At 39.2% G+C, this 17,601-nt stretch overlaps 1 protein-coding gene across 1 annotated transcript in view; it reads right to left on the reverse strand.

Annotated features, from left to right (window-relative positions):
- Positions 1-1,901: 1,901 nt before the first annotated feature.
- WDR26 (WD repeat domain 26) overlaps positions 1,902-17,601 on the reverse strand; it is a 31,835-nt gene continuing 16,135 nt past the window's right edge. The window contains exons 8-14 of the mRNA XM_069009255.1: positions 14,475-14,615; positions 13,050-13,169; positions 12,150-12,295; positions 11,546-11,624; positions 10,836-10,965; positions 7,999-8,184; positions 1,902-6,607 (exon numbers count right to left, since the gene is read on the reverse strand). Coding sequence (XP_068865356.1) covers positions 6,582-6,607; positions 7,999-8,184; positions 10,836-10,965; positions 11,546-11,624; positions 12,150-12,295; positions 13,050-13,169; positions 14,475-14,615 — 828 coding nt within the window. The 3' untranslated portion in view covers positions 1,902-6,581. The remainder of the gene's footprint in view (positions 6,608-7,998; positions 8,185-10,835; positions 10,966-11,545; positions 11,625-12,149; positions 12,296-13,049; positions 13,170-14,474; positions 14,616-17,601) is intronic.

The raw sequence follows: 17,601 nt of genomic DNA on the forward strand, positions 1-17,601 counted from the left end.
TTTGGTTTTCTAAAGTGGTTCTGTATTATGGAACACAGTAAATCAGCAGTGTGACCAGTAATCCTAAGAACAATTCTACATGCAGGTTAACAATCAACCAGAAACCCTGGTAAGCCCAAAAAGGCAAATCTTTATCTGTTCAGGATTGTCATAGCTTTATTCTAATTCTTTCTTCTCACAAGAAGGTTTCTAGGATTTTGTACAAGTGCCAAAAGACCATTTAAGCCTTTAAGTATAGGGTATGATGGACAGTGGTTTATATATATATATGAACCACCATGCAGTTATCAGTACAGTCACCACCTTATCTTTGGCAGAATCAGAGGCATACAAGCCTCAGTGGTTACCCTTCAGAGCATTACAGGTCTTTTAAAGTGAGGAGACAACTGGCACTGCCATCCCTCTGGGATGAGGTGACAGCCTTGGCACGTGCAAGACACACAAGGTGACCAGGCAGCACAGAGAGCACAGGACAAGCTGTAAGGAAGGGCTCTCTGCTGGGAGAGTTTGGATTTTAGTTAATTAAGAAACACACATCTACTCTTGGCTTCCTTGTGGAATTTCTTTGAAATAATCTGAATGATTTAAAAAAACAAACAAAAACCCAAAAAACACATTAGAAAAAAAAAACAACAAACAAACCCACAGGACTTAAATCTTACAAATGCTGAAATGTCACAGGTCTATAGAATTCATATACCTGTTTCTCTTGCACTCTTCTGACCCATTTAAAGGCAGACAGGACAGCAGATGAAGCACAGCTTTTTGGCTGGGTTTGTCAGGAACTTCATCTGCTGTGTGGATAACTTATGGCTGAAGTGGGTCTGCAGCCCAAGAACCCTCCTGCAAATAGCAGCAGCCAAGGGAAGTGGCACAAAGTAGGACATGGAGAGGAATAAGGCACATCCCTTCTCGTGGCAGCTGCATTTAAACCATAATTGTCTATATGCTGCCTAAACTGTAAGGGAGAGAATAAAAATACAAAGGTGCTACTAGAGGGAGTGAAGACTTCTTCTAATCAATACATAAGTTAAAAGAATTCAAAGACTGAATGCACTTCAGCAAAAGGTTTGAGTTTGGAAAAGCTACAGGGAGTGGAGATTCAGGCACAACTTTTTAACACAACATAAGGTAGAGCTGAATAAAAATGCAGGACAAAGGTGACTTTCTGTTTTAAGGCACAAGGAGGAGGGACAAGAAAGTGGGGTCAGTTGGAGGGAACACAGAGGCAGGAGATCCAAGTACTTTAGGAGCACCTTCTTGATATGAAGTACCAAAAAACCCAGTAAAACTCACAGATCACCTCCAGCAACCAGAGTCTGGTATTTAAGCAAGCTGCAGCATTAAGGAATGACGGATTTCACAGAGCCTCAAGGGAGCAGATGTTCAGCAAGTGAGATAAGCACAGCCTGGGACAGGGGCAAGCTGAGTGCTGAAGTGCAGCACAAACACAAGGGTGAGGTAGATTAGAGCCAGACAGCAGAGACTGGAGAGCTGCACACAGCACTGAGTGACTCAGCTGCTGCTGCACTGCACAAATTAATTGTCCCAGTGAGGAAGTGAAATACTACGGCAGAAATCTATAATTAATGATCAGGAAATTAACATCCAAGTCAGTCATAGAAGTTAGGGAAACTAAGAACTATTCATTCCAGTTATTTATTGTTTATTGAATTGAAAGAAAGGGAATACAAACATTTCTGTTAAGTGCTGTGCACCAACATGGAAAAAGTGTATTTTTTTTTTAAAAATCCTAATAAAAACAAATCTGAAGTTAATGTAGTTCCAATTGAACAATTTTTAAAGATATGTTTAAAATACTACACATTTATAAAATAAAAAAGTTAAAACGGTGTTCTGTAAATAATTAGTAAAACAAGTGAAAATAAATACGAGACCCAAAGTTCTTATGTTTTTAATGTAATATAGCAAAGAAATTTTTAACTACTTAATAATATCCGAGGAGAGTAACAAAAATCCAGAAAGTTTAAGAACGCAATCCTTTGAAACATTTAATATCAGTCCATAGCAAATAGTCATTACATACCAAAAGCTCTAAGTGTTAACTAGTTCCACCACAACTCCATATAAATCTTGACAATTTAGAAATCTTGAGATCAACAACAAAGTTCTTTTCTTGATCTCTACAGCTTGGTTTGTAAGTACATACATGCTTTGAGGATCCATTTTGTCCCATATGTTTTCAAGGAGCCAATAAACTTTTTCCATCTGTGCCTAAAAATGTTAAGTTTCAAATCTAGCACATATACCCTAAGAATGAAAAATGTTCATGAAAAAAGATGGGGCACAATGAATTTCAAATTTATAAAAATATACTGATATTAACCAAAACCTTCTGGTCAAAGGACACTTCACATACACACGACTTAAAGTATGTAATAAAACATGACAAGTACCTAGAACATTTGGTTCTCTGTCTGTTCGTGGAACACATGCACACACACACTCACACCGGATGGGAGGAACACTCTCACAGATGTTTTACTGAATCCAGATTATCTGGATGAATAGACAGAAAACTTGGCTACAGAGTTTATTTCAACTAGAGGCAGCTACTGCAGCAGTAGTTCAACACTGCACACTTCAAATAAGTCCACCCTGTTTAAAAAAAGTGTCATAGTTAATGATTTTGCTTTCTAGACATCATTAAAAGTAGCAGTTTTCAAAAATCAAGTATGGCAGCTGAAAATGGACTCAAGCCAACGTGGAAAAGACAGGAGGAGGGCAAAAGGAGGATTAGCCATTTATGGGATGGGTGTTCCTCTTAATAGTTGTCTCAAAAAGAAATTAGATACAAGCGTATTGTGTAGCTAAAAATATGGACAAACTATTGAAAGTGCATTTTTCCTCCTCCCCCTTGAGTTACAGTAGTTTGTTTGTTGGTCAGTAAATCCTGCTTTTTATGTCCATTCTTTTTTCTCTACCTCCCTCCCCATTTGGATCCACAACATATCCCCTCAAGCTACAGCTAATTGTACAAGTCCTGGCTTCCTGCTAGGGAAGCTTTTACAACTGATTTTGGGTGGGAGCATCACTTAGCAGTGTAAAAATACACAACTAGACACCAACTCCCAAAAGCAGACGGAGTTTTATTAAACATTACCTGGTTGAAGCCAAGTTGAGAAGTAACTGGCAAGATCTGGGTAGATTTCTAGCTTGCATCTTTGCTCCAATCATAAAGAGAAGTTAACTTTAAAGTTGGAGAACTTTAGAAAAGACAGAGGGAATTTAAAAACAAAAGTGTCATTTCCCCCACTTCCCTCCCCTCCAAAACATGAACAGAGCTACCATTTTCCCTTTTGTGTTCCATTGTGCCTTGAAAATTACTTACCTGAACAGCTAAAGAACATTCATATAATAAGATGCTTCAGCATTTTTTTTAAGATCTGCCTTGATAGTAGCCTAGGGCTACTGTGAATTATTTTACAGGTGACCAGAGAAAGTTACAAAATGAGTACACACTTACAGTATTTTCCTCTCTAAAACCATGGGCCTGCTGACTAGAAATACAGTCATTTATTGTGGGTGTGTACTTGTTCCAGCCTTACACGCCAGACTACGAACATTTTTAAGCACATGGAAATCAACGTGTTGCAAATGAGCAAACTTATTTGGGTTTTATCCCCCCACCCCACCCCAGTCTCATTTTATTGTCTGTGCACAAAAAGTATTGGTACTTTTCAATCCACATAGTGTCAATATGCAATGTGTTGGAAATAGTTTAGGTTGCTCTTTCATCTCCAGGTTGGAATGGTAGTCATTGCTACATCTCTAGTGGCAGCTGCTGTGGGACCAGGTAGTGTGGCAAAATGAAGATTAATCTCATCTTTCTGTCCTGCCTGCTCATCACCCATGAGACACACACAGGCTGTCACTGAGACACTCTGGAAGCAGTGCCACCTGCTTGGAGCTTGCCTTTACGTGGCATGGCTGCACCAGGACTCTAAGGGAGAGAGATCCAACACGTGCTTCTCCCTAACTCAGCTTCTAAATACCTCAAGTGTCCTTCAGAGGGACAAACCAAGTCCAGAAGAGAGGGGCAGTGTCTTGGCAGAGGTCCTAGCTTTACATTCCTAATTGCACTGCTGGGGAAAGCAGGCATCAGCCCATACACCCCCCAGAGCTGTACCAGGGAAGGACTCTCACTCTGGTTAGTTATGGCCACCACATAAAAAATGCCTGCTGAAGTGCATCTGAGACTTTAAATCTACACTTGAGATTTGATCCAGCCTTCACCACCTGCCTAAAGTTCCCATTTTATTTCCAGGAGTACATAGTGACAGACCATTGTATGAGACATTAAGAGACATCAAAACCATTATTCTCCTTACTCTCTCCCTAAACAATGTTTGGTTTGAAAACCTAAGTTCCAGAATAAGACAATACTAGAGTAACTTCCAAAGATTCACACACTGGCATTGCTTATGAATTATACCATGTTTTGAACATGTAAAACACTTTTACAATTTACTGTTTACAAGTCAGGTAATTAATTTTTCCTTAAACCCCAAGGTTTAGCTTACTCAAAATTGGACCATAAGAACTTGTCTCTTTTCCTGCAACATTAAGGCCACAGGCCTGACTAATCTTACACTGTCTGAACTAAGAAGAGAAATAAAGAGCTTCCTCCAGAACTGATTAAAGAAGGAACTGATTTATAATCTAAGTTTACACATGTATTCCCAGTGCTGTGAAACAGTAATTGCCACCAAAGCATTCACCTTCGTTTTAAGGCTGAACATTAAGTTCCTACCTGGTTTTGGAGGTATTAGAAGACTCATATGTCAGATTTGGGGCTGGTCTCAACCACAGTACCAGAATCTTAGCTCATGCTTATGTTTGCACACAAGGCAAGACAAACACACACCACCTGATGGCTGGAATCTAAAAGGAAAAAAAAAAATCTAACCTGCTAACCTTTACTTTGTTTTTCTGGGAAACACCACACTCCCATTCATCAAAGTGGCTACACTGCTCTTCCCAGGAATTCCAGCAAACCTTCCCCCACCCTTCTTCCACACATGACTAATAAGGACACTAGATCATTATCTCATGAAAGGATGAAGTCCACACTTCTGCTCACATGACTGCTGGTGGCATGCCCTTCCCTGCTCCTTCTTTACTTTGCAGCAGTACCAACACTATCTTTCCACCCACGGTGGCAAAAGGGAATCCAGTGCCATCCCATAATGGATTTGTGTGTAGTGCAGAAGCCCAGAGATGCCAGGCCATCTGCTTATGTCAAAAAGAATAAATATTTAAATTATAAATGTCTTTGTTTTTTCTTAACACGGGACATTAGTGGAACTATTCCTAGGTGTGTCAAGATGTCCACAGCACCAGCACGCAACAAGGTCTGGGAGAGGCATTTAAATCTGCAAACTTAAAAGTATATTCTCAACAACAAAATCTGTCCACCCTTGTTTATAAAATAAAGAAAAAATTTCCATCATAATACAAGTGTTTAATTATGATTTGTACGTAATTTACTTATACAAAGTGTTGACTTTGTGAAGAAAGGACTCTTTCAACACATTCTTCCCTCGAAGTGTAGTCTACCTTTTACACCAGCATTGTTGCATATATTTATATAATTTAAAAAACCAAAAAGACCTCTTCTTGTTTAAACTCTTAGACTGGTGGTGCAGTCTGAATACTTTTTTTTCCTAACTAATACAGTTTATCTGTTAAGATGGACAGTGAATCCCTCCATCTGAAACAAGCTTTACTGCCTATATAAATCTCCTTCCAGCCACTGCTTTTGATTGGGTCTCAGGACACTCCAGAAAAGCATCAGTGATACCATGTTTCACGACACTTCTTGCATTGTTTTAATTCCAAATGTATACAAATGAAGTCATTTTAATCCTATAAATAATTTATTTTTAAAAAATTGTGCTGTTAACCCCTTTGCAGGGCAACGAGCTATGTGAAAAGTACAAAACTTTTTGTCAAATGTGATACTGAGAGTGCTTTTGACATAGTTCATTGGTTTATCCTCTCAATTGATAGATATACTGCGCAACGGGCAAGGCTAGAATCCATGAACCAAGCTGCAAAGATCTCAAGCTAAGTAAGGCGGAGAGAGACTTGAGAAACAAGAGAAGGAAATACTTTCCTATCCAATGTATACTCTTCAGACTAAAGCACTCTTTCTATCAAGCCTTCTAAACTGTTAAATAAAGTGTTCCAAACAAGCATTTAAACTTCATTACACAGAAGAGCAACAAGAACAGTAGCCTGCCAGACAAAAAGGCAGGAGGGAAAAATATATATACTGAGTTCAATGGTTAGCCTGAATGTAGCACAGTTCTTCACAACCGATGGGGGGGTAATTTCAACACGGTGTCCAACAAAGTTCTAAGGACGTGCTTCATCTCGACTGGTTACTATGAAGCAAAGGTGGTAAATGTTTGGCCCCAACCGGGCTTCAGAAATGGTTCTTTTTCATGACGAGCATGTCTGTCCAGCTATCAATCATGTTTGTTTGCACCAAATCCCAAGCCATTTAAAATACGACTAATTAAGTTAAACTGAAGTCGTCTGCTCCAAATTCGCCATCAACTATCCATGCTACTGCATTCCTCTGAGCAAAGACAAAAACATAGAGAGAAAGAAATCACAGCTTGAAGATCTTAGCAACAGTTCATATTTCTATCATAAAGTAATTAATACAGTGTAGTTACATAAATTTTAACTGAACATGCACTAGTTAATGGATCTTATACAGTGGCTAAATTCCATGCTTAAAGTTATTTATTTTAGATAAAATTGTTCATATAAATCTAGAAATTAACTTAGCATGTTAAGTGTGGGTACTCAAAAAGCATCTGGTCCAGAAAGACGTAACACACATTTACATACAAGTTCTAGGGGAGTGTGCTAATTACAGAGCTGTCTTGTCACCCATTTAGGATTCCTAAGTGGTTAGGTGTTATTCCATGCACCTACACCGCTTGCAAAAGCACTGCTGTGAGAAATCCATTTGCTGTTGGTTTGGTTTTGATGGCACTTACTAGTTCATTTTCTGGAGGAACTAAGAAAGAGTGAGCAAGCAGCTCACTAAAGAAAACCAAACAACAAAGCCACGAGTACCAACTGGAGGACAGGCTCTGACTCCTTATGGGTGCATTCCAGGTGTTACAAACAGATTAGCCAGGCTGGTCCACCTAGTCCAAGACTAGAAGCAGATGTATCAAAGCACTGGAGCAGGGAGAGGAGATAATTCTTCCTCCTAATACCCTTCCAACTTTCAGCCATTTTTACCTTCGGGACATTCTGAACTAGAAGTGTTTACTTATCTACCAGCACTTAATGGATTTCTCTTTGATTACTTTGCCCAGGTTCCCCTTGAAGTCACATCCATAAGGGCCTGTGGCAACAGGATATGCTATAGACCATTTTAATGTCTCCTGTAAATTCTTACTGCAAGGTTGAATACGTAATGACAGAAGCATATAAACTGTACAACAACTCCCCAGCAGTCATCTCCTTAACAATCCTGGGGGAAGCAAGAAGGGCTGGGAACACCTGTGTGCATTTGGGCAGCCAAAAACTGAGCATTGTCTCTCCCTCCCCTGGACACATATGGTTACTGACGGTTAGTAAAGATTCAGTTTTTACAGATTTTCCTGGGGAAAACTCTCTCTCTAGACTTTGGAGATTCCTTTTGTAAGCATTACAATACCATTACTTAATTTACAGTGTGGTTAGAATGCACTACTTAAATTTTAATAACATCATATGTTACTAAACCTCCAGCATTAAAGGCAAGATTTTTAAGGAGTCTGCATAAATAAGTTAATACAATCCTAAGTGACACCACAGTTTTCTACAGGGCCATGTCAGATACACGTTGGAAATATCGGTTTTCTTTTTTATTCCACAAAATGAGTAACTCGGATAAAAATCAACAGTCAGACACTTGAGAAAACAAACCAAAGCAGTGACTCATTTTTTAGTAAGACTTTTTTTTACCTTCAATATCCTGGCTGTCTACAAAAGGCGCTGGTCCCCATATCCTAACGGTGCCGTCGTCGGAGGCGCTGGCCATCATGGCCGGGATCTGCGGGTTCCAGCTCACGCAGTTCACCGTGCGCGTGTGCCCCGTCAGCTCCGCGATGGGCAGCTCGCTGCGCTTGTGCCAGATGTACACTTTGTGATCTGAACAAAAACCAGTGAAAAGCAGCATGAGCAGCACTGCTCTGCACAGACCCATCTGTGGGGCCAACAGCATTGCCACACCAGCTCTCATTAAAACCCATGTCAAAAACCTGAGTCTCGAGTGTGCAGCAGCACTGACAAAGCTTTCCTTTTACAAGTGATCAAAAGAACACTGGCAAAGCTCTTCCATTAAGAGACACATTCTTTTTTGACACCTGCAAGTCTACTACACTTGGTGTTTGAAGAAAAGCATTTGACTGCAATGCAAATAAGACAATACATGGCTAAAGAAAGAAACCAAGCTACTCTTTTAGTTACAGGTATGGAGTTGTAATCTTATTCAAAAGGAAGACTTCAGATTTTTTCCCCCCTCAAATAATTGTATTTGCAGATTACCAAATGCATTATAAAGTTGTGAGTATTAAGAATAATTATAACCACCTCCTGTTGATGAGTACCAGATAAGATCACAGCCCTATACTAAAACATCTTAATACCAAAAACGTGTAACACTCCAGTGAAAGTGCAAACAGAGCAAATGAGGGAGGGCAAAGCTTAATGGCTCAAATTGTGAGCTATTACTGTATTTTAAAACTAATTATTGTGTGGTATTTAAAGATATCAATTTGTACATATTAAAGTAGATGCAAATAAACGCTCTAGATCCTATTTTGTGATGGGAAGCTTTTAATTACTTCTAGCAACATGCTAGGAATAGAATAGTGAACTGGTTAGACACTCTACTGCAATGTTTAGAGAAGAGTCATTCTTTATAACCAACCATATTCAAGAATAAATTGGGGGGTGGTGGGTGGTGGTATCCCAGCTGTAGACCAGCAGCCTGCAACAAATCTGTGGGTTTACCTCTCCAGGAATGTCTACGGAATATTCCAAACAGAGCTACAGAAACTGGACAAGTATGTATTGCTAGTATTACAAAAAAAGCCTAGTATTAGTGTCTAGCACATCAAATGAAAGTATTTTGATGTATTTGAAATAGATGTCTATATTGGACATAGACATCACTCTGAAGGCCTTCCTCTATTCCTCCTCCCAGCCCCTTATAAAACAAACTTGCTCTCTGACCTCCCTGCTAGAAAACCCCCATGGAACCATGTGGTAACCCCCTTGTCTTGAGCTGAACCAGCTCATTTGAGGGTACCGCCTTCACAATGTGGCTGTGTTGATGAAAATGTTCAGGCTGTGCTTATACTCCACTTAGGATTTCAAGGGGACTACACATCCATGCCATTCACCAAACACCACAATTCACACACTGGACACACAAGCCTCTGCTCTGTCAGAGAACCAAAGCCTAAACACAAAGCAGTACTTTGGTTTGGAATAAACAAGATATAAATAAGATAGCTACAAGGCAGCAGTCAACTCCCCTTTGAGACAGAGACCTCCATTTTCTTCCTGTGGATGCCACTGTCAGGAAAACCCCTACCTAGCTGACAACATGTTTTAAGAGGTTATGACAATGTGTATCAATTACTTTCTAAAACAGGCTATGACAATGTGACCTGTTATTTTTGTTGGCTTGTTTTATAAAACAGTCTTTCTCAGTAGCCACATTTGCAAAGAGGCACCAGCTTCAGACAGTTCAAATCTAAGGAACCATCAGTTTTAACTACAGTGGTTTTTAAACAATGAAGACAATAAAGTCAACAAACTGGGGAGGAAAAAGGACTGGTACACTACATTATCTACACCTACACATAGTTATGGCTAAACAAATCCTGAACTTTCAGGCACTCAGGACTCAAACCAAGAAGCTTGCCAACCATGAAAAGAGATTCACACTGAATTGGAGGACTGGAGGTGCTGTCCTTCAGTTATATTCCACTGGATATAGTCAGAGGGTGAAACTTGGTTTTATTTTAGACATATTTTGTATTTTCCAAAAACAGGATAGTAGGAAATGCCTTGGCCAACTTTGTTTTCCAAGAACTGTGAGTTACACAGTACTCACAGTAATCTGTTTACATATTACAAGTGCAATTCTTAGCCCTGCATAAGCTTGAATTTTAAGTGACCTCCATGGCAGGTGATGGCACTACACCAGTGACAGAACTGAACCAATTTAACACATAAGCTTTTAACAAATTTCTACTCTTGCCACAGACAGCTGAATAAAAACATACCACAAAGCCTTTAATCACCAAGAAACCCTACCAGACTACGTCAACAACTGCTTCGTTTGAGACTCCTCTGTCTGTAATTAAAATGATTCTACTGAAATTAAAATAACCTCACCACACCTGTATCTTCAACAGGCAAATGAAGCTGTTATTCCCCAGAAGTACTTTTTATTCAAACCAGAAGTCTAAATATCATACCACAAAAAGAAAAATCCTCAAGAACACCCCACCCACTTCTAATTAAAACTGTGCAGATGCTTTTGCTTTAGAGGAGGAACACAAAAGAGTCATTAATGCGTTCTACCTCTGCCATCCTCTCAGAAGATTCTTTCTGCCAGCCCACAATTACTTCTTGAAGTATGCCACAATCTCAGCACGCCTCAAACTTATTTCATGAACCAGTTGGCTTCTTTTTATCATGTTGTTGTTAGCAACTGTCATCTATAAAATGAACATATAGGAAGGACACCGTGTTCCAGTTTTCTGCACAAAGGAGAATGGTGTTACCTTCACTGCCACTCGCAATGAAATCTTCATTATGACCTCCAAAACACGAGTGAATTGTGTAAAATCCTTGTGTAACACCTTGATACTTTCTCACTAAAACTCTGTCTTGTAAGTCCCATAAGTGAACTCCCTGGAAATAAGAAATAGAATGTTATTTTATCATCGAACGTTATTAATGGCATTCTTTTGAACAATGAAAAAAATACACATGAAAGTACAGTAACTTTAGAGCCAACCTCAGTACTGTGAGGAGGTGAAAAGACTAAAGATGTATCAAATTACTAAACTGAACTTTCAGCCTTTGGTCCCTTCCTCTCTGAAAACTCTTATTCTTACCCGAGGTTTCAAAAGCAGAAATAGATAAATAAAATCTAATTCTCATGCCCCCAGGCATGTTAACCTGCCACAGTTCTTGCTGTACCTGGCTCCCCAATGCAACAGCCAGATAATAACATTTAATAGTAGATATTTCACAATATGAAACTCTTGACTATAAATCAGTCAAAAAGAAAAAAAAAAAACAGGTCTCAAGAATAAGATTGCCTTCTTGTCAGAGAATTCCATGCTGTATTTCAGAATATTAAGGCCTTCATATCACACAATATACAACTAGTTAATATCTAACATTCCAACTCTCATCTAAATATTTAAAAACAGGTAGCAGTTGCAAGCAGATTTATTTCCATTTCCTTCCAACATCCCCAACTCACCTGAGTTGCTACATTTAACAAAGCTAAACGGCCATTTTTTGAAATAGTAAACGACATAATAGGGTGATCCTCTTGTACTCTGAAATGATAAGACACGAGTGTCAAGATAACCAGATAATAATGCAACACCAAAACAAAAAGCATGTGCTGTCTCTGCAGTATGATCAAGGAAAAACAGTTCTGAATTTGAAATTAGGTATGACTCTATACATCAATACAAGCCAGGTCTGCAATAGTTCCTTATACTTATGCCAAATACCAAGACTAAAAGGGACTTCAGACCTCAACTTGAACTCCTAAATTCAAGGCAGAATCTACTAAAAGAAGACAGGAACTGGGAGGATCCCATCACAAGCACTTGTGATGATAGAAATGCCAAAACATCCACCAGAAACCTACTCCAGTTCTTAGGAAGTTATTTCTAATACTTGATCTAATGCTGCTTGCTGAAACTTGCTCACTAATTCTTGTCCCATGTTATTCTTGTCTTATTTTAATATTGAGAGCACTAAGTAATTTCCCATCCTGTCCCCCAAATCCTCCTCAATTTTCTTCCAACACTAAGAAGCAGGAATTCAGAACCAAAAAAAAAAGAGGTAGTTACATGTTCCTGTCTGTGAGATCCTCAAAGTTATAACCCCGAATTCGCTGGTGCGTGTCTGACGCTAGAACAGTTTTCCCATCACTCAAGCACCAAAGGCATTGTACTCTCACCCCTTCCCAGGAGTCAAGGAGATTACCATCTAAATCCTGAGCAGAAGGGAAAAAAAAACAACAAACATTGAACCATTAGTCTTAGGTTTCTAAGGAGCTGTGACACAAACAGAAATATTCTTCACTTCCTATTCAGACAATTGCTACAGAAAGCTATCTTACCCTCTGCAGGGAAGGGCTTAATGAATTAGGAGTTGGTTGTCTTAACTGAGGGCTTTTGTAGGAATCTGCCCTGGAGAGGAGAGAAACTCTTCTGTCACTTACTTTCTTGTGCATGACACGTGCCATCTGCACCCCATCACTGAGATGACCTTCACAGTGAGGCTTGCATACTACATTTTTATTCCAGGAACCAGTTGAAAAAATAATCAAGAATATGGTGAGACTGTGGACCACCACCCCAAACCAATGCTAGTCAGGTAATGAGGGTTTCAAATTCCTGTTTTCACTAAGCAAAGGCAGCATGCAAAAGCTAATAAAGATGTAGTCAAAACTCTGTGGAATAAAACCACTTGTGGACAAAGGTACAGCTTTTTATTAGTGTATTTTCTGGAGCAGCCAAGAAAAAAATTCCAGACCACAAATCCTCCTTGAGGCAGACCAAAGATGCTCAAACCCTTCAAACTGCTCCATACAGAAGTGCTGCTGAAATACTTACATTAATGTATTGCTTCTTTGAATCACAAAGGATAAGAAGCTGTGTGTGTACACACACACAAAACGAAAAAGCATCGACCAAACTTTTATTTCTTGCATTGCTTACAATGGGGCAGAGATGCAGAGAACTTACACACTGATAGAACTGTCCACGCTGCCCTCCCGTTACAAAACGCTTCCCATCAGGATTCCAGGCCACACTTGTTAAACTGTCTTCATGAGACTGGCTCATCTTTGTCCTCAGCTCCCCAGTCTGGAAAATAAACAAAGGCAGCAAGCCCTTATACCAGAACCCTTTCCCAAAAACGCACTGGTAATTTTATCTGACGTGAATAGTGTTTGGAAGTGTATATATTTCAACACGTTTATTAAAAAGCAACACATTTAAGAATAATGCAATAAAAAGGCAGAACTACTTTAGCATCTCCAGTGAATCTGGACTTGATTTGGGATAATTTCTTTTGTTTCTCAAATCAAGAGAGATGGAATAGCTGCTGTATCAGACAACTAAAAGATTTTGAGTAAAGAGTGAAATGAAAAGAAGTTATATGAACAAGCCAAGAAAGTGACAAGCAATATCAATGAAAAAAACCCCAAAACACTCAAAGAAAGGAGGCAGGAAAAGACTAGAAGAAGTGACAAAATACATTTTAGTAAGAAGTTAGGAATATCACAGTCATTAGAATGTTTTCCTCCTTGAACTGAAGTTCTCCATGCAAAAATTTAGCTTTCATCCCAGCATATAAAGCCACCGTTTCACAAGACAAAACACTAGTGAGTGGCATTGTCAGTAGTGCTCTTCACTGAGCCAATTTAGTCAATTAAACAGAAGAAAAGTGTTCCAAGGGTGAAGAAAGGCAATGTTTTTGTTTTAGGAAACTAAATTAGTTCAGAGTCCAAGGCAGCACAAGGAAGTCTATACAGCTCTCAACCGAGGCAAGGGAAGCTTTTGTATCAACTCAAGTGGCATAAAATTCAACAGCAGAAAGTGATTTTCAAGTTCATGAAGGAAATGGCAAAATGCCCTAGTGCCTGACAGAGATGAAGTTCTGAAATCATAAATTTAAGCCTCTGTGGATCTTTCACTAACATGACTGGGAGGGTTACATGAAGTAAAATAGTTTGCATCTTTTACTTTTGCTATTTGTTAAAATCATCAATGAGCAACTGCTTCCCTTTGATAATTCCGTCCTCTGCTTCTCCTGATTCATTTGCTGTCCCCTTTTCTTCAAGAGCTCTCTGAGGTCCTGTGCATTTATGCCATCCCTTCTCAGAAATGATCAGTAAATACATACATCTGAATTGCTGCACAATCCCAGACACTTAGACTTGAACTCCAATTTCAGTTCTGTCCAAAGTGCAAAGAGAATTTAAAGGCTGCCATAATTACTCTTTCAAGCTGAGAGGAGGGCAGCGAGATCAGCATCTCTTCTTTACACTCCCACCTTGGCACAAGTTTGCAGCAATTACTTCTTTCACACCTGAAGTATTCAGATATTGAAACAAAAGCAGCAGGCTGACCACAAAGTTTTATTTTTCACTCTTAGCCACCACTTACTTGTACATTCCAGAGCCAAAGCTCAGAACAATCATCTGGGCCACAGGCAACAAGGTAGTTGTCATCTGGACTCCAGGCAATGTAGGAGACCCCATATGCGTGACCTTCTAACGTCTTAAGTAGTTTTAGCTGGTGAGTGTCCTGCAACAAGAGAGGTGCTCTTGAGACAATGCAAATGAACTCCCACCACATTTCACATTTCCACAGTGTCCATCCACAGCATGACAGGTTTGCCAGTTTACAGAGCCAGAAAATGAAAGCTCCTAAGTTTCAACCTTCAAAACAAGAACACTCACAGGTATTTTTGTTCTAATCTTCCATGATTCTGAACATAAAACTCATGAAATACCATTGTGTACAAAGTTTTGCATTACATTACACTTGCTTTAGTACAGAAGACTTCTGCAGTGTCAAGTCTTTCTACATCTACTGGAATACGAAAATACTATTATCTGTGTTTTACAGAATTAAGTTACTTTCTTAAAAGTAGACATGTTGGAAGCCTGTTATGGTTAAACAGAGAACCAAAACCTTCACAGATGCTGACAAGGAAAAATCTTGAAGTGCCAATATTTTTATAAACTCATGTGTATCTTGTGTGTGCTGCTCAAGGAAGGAGATTTACAGAAAGATATTTTTAAAAACTTCCTTGAGAGGTATTCTTATTTCAGAAGTGTTGCCTACAGCAAGCTGTTTTCTGCCAGATTTAGTGAATGAAGCATACTTGGCACATGCAGCATCTTGTATCATCTCTATATTACAACTGTTTTACTGCTGCCTCGTCAGAGGAACTTGACTTTCAAGCAGCTTACAAAAATAAATGGTACAGCTAGATACTGTGAAACAACCACACACTGGCTTCCTAAATACAGAAACATGCTTCAGTACAGCATGAGCACTGACTCCTGGTAACAGCATACATATACAAAAGTAGATCAGAGCTTGTTAAAACACTGGCAATAATTATTTTGAAGCCTCTTGGAAAGGGCAATCAAGTTGTCCTCCCTCCACCCACCCTCAGTTTTTTCCATGCATGGCAGATGCTTATATCTCCAACTTCTTTTCAAAAAGAGTGACTAATTTGAAAATATAGCTTGATTTCTCTAATTGTCCCTTCTCTCTTTGTTCTTCTTCTTTTTTTTTCAGTATTAAACAACAGAGCACTTCTTGATTCTAAAGAGAAAGACCAGAGGAAGAGTGACATGACAGATTGTTTCCTGGGATCAGCTGTGAGGGCTTTGGTGACTCTTGGCCAGCCTGCAGCACTGGGGGCTCTGCTGGCTAGAAAAAGTAAATTCCTCAGAAGAAAGTGAGGTAAGAATAATCTTCAGAGTGCAGAGAAAGACGGGCAAATCAACGGACCTCCTCAAGACCCCTTTTCCATTCTAATCATTATTCCTGGACTGCATTAGACACTGCTGTGTCTGTAGCTAAAGTGATTTTCAAGAAAACTGAGTCATGTCTGACATCATCTCACATCCTGGAGCTTGTCTGGAACAGATACATTTCTTTTTACAACAGGATTAAAGCAGCCTGTCACTTCAGCATATTTGAAACTCATGAGAAACAAGATACATAAGATATTCCTCTTCTAATGATAGAACTCTGTGGCTGTTACTATCTTCCATACTGCTCTAATACTTCCCTCCAAATACCATAAAGCTGCTATACCATGCTCTAAAACAGCAGTCAGTGGTATTTCAGGCAAACATCCCCAAATGTAGTCAACCTGCCTCCCACCCACCACCGAAAGAAATCTCAGCACTTCTGTGCTTTACATATAGCTTTCCAAATTTTTGTTGTGTATGACAAGCAACTATTCAGGCATCAACTCAAGTCTGCAGTAGCTGAGCTCCTTGGCTGAAATGCCAAAAACCTGTCAATGGTTTTCAGAAAATGCAGAAGGGATTTTTGTAAGGAGCCAGTTAAAGGAGAACTCTTAACAAAGAAGATGCCTGTTAGACAAGGTGATGCACGGAGTGTGCTTATCCTTTGTGCTCCACAGAGATTCTGCCACACTTCCTGACAGTCAAATAATGCATCCCACACAAACCTAGTCAACTCAAGACACTATTTAATGCTGCTGAGTCTGCATTAGAACTTTGAAATTAGCCCACAAAGATGACAACAGAAGCATAGGTTAAGACAGTCTAGACATGTAGCTGGGTCTTAGAAAAGAAATAAGAAATGCAAGGTATGAAACTAGGAAAACACATTGCAGCAGCATCATTGCAGTTCCAAGAGGAGCTTGGACAGGGAGAAATGAAAGATTCTCACACACGAAGTGTGTGTGTAAAAATCAAACACTGTTCATTTAAAACAGTGCTCTCCCATCACTTGCCCAGACATTGTTGGATGGATGTTTCCACGTAGTTTATGCAAACAGATTAGAATAATTCTGTATACCTAAAGCCTTGAAAATCAAATTAAATTTACAGGTCAAAAGACATTGTCAACTTTACAGGAAATACAAGAAGCATGTTCTGGCAAATACAAAAATCAATCACTTGATGTGGCCTAATGCTATTTAAGTATCCACCTGCTTTAAAGGGTTGCAATTTTTTTTAAAGCATCCAAAAAAAGAGAAACCAATGAAACTCTACAAAACTGCTTTCCCACTATTTTTTTAGAGATTTTTATTCTTTAGCAACCCTCGGTCAAAAGGGTTAACCTAAACACTCACAAAACATTTATCTGGTTTTACTAAGTAGGTATTAGCTAACAATTCACTTTAAGATGTGCTAATCAAGATGTGTGGTATTAAAACCCATCAATATAAAAGGAAGATGTGCATCTACAGTCAAGTGACAAATTAACAGCAAAAAACATTTGATCCTTAATTTACCTAAATTACTCTGTCTGTTAAAAGAAACCCCAACAAAACCAATGAACAACATGCAGATGATTTCCAAACTAAATAACAGAAGTCAGCTTTGCTGCTATGCAGCTCTTGGCCCAGATCACACTGGCCCCAGTAACACACAAACCACAGCAGTTCTTATGCCTGAAAAAGCCATGGTTCCTGCTGTTAGTTCTGGGGCTACATAACAACTATGCACATGCAACAGGGTTTTAAGTCCTCCCATTATTTTAATAGCAAAAGGGACTCAGATTAATGGCTTCCTAA

The sequence above is a fragment of the Aphelocoma coerulescens genome, chromosome 3, assembly GCF_041296385.1.
Source record: "Aphelocoma coerulescens isolate FSJ_1873_10779 chromosome 3, UR_Acoe_1.0, whole genome shotgun sequence".
Taxonomy (NCBI): Eukaryota; Metazoa; Chordata; class Aves; order Passeriformes; family Corvidae; genus Aphelocoma; species Aphelocoma coerulescens.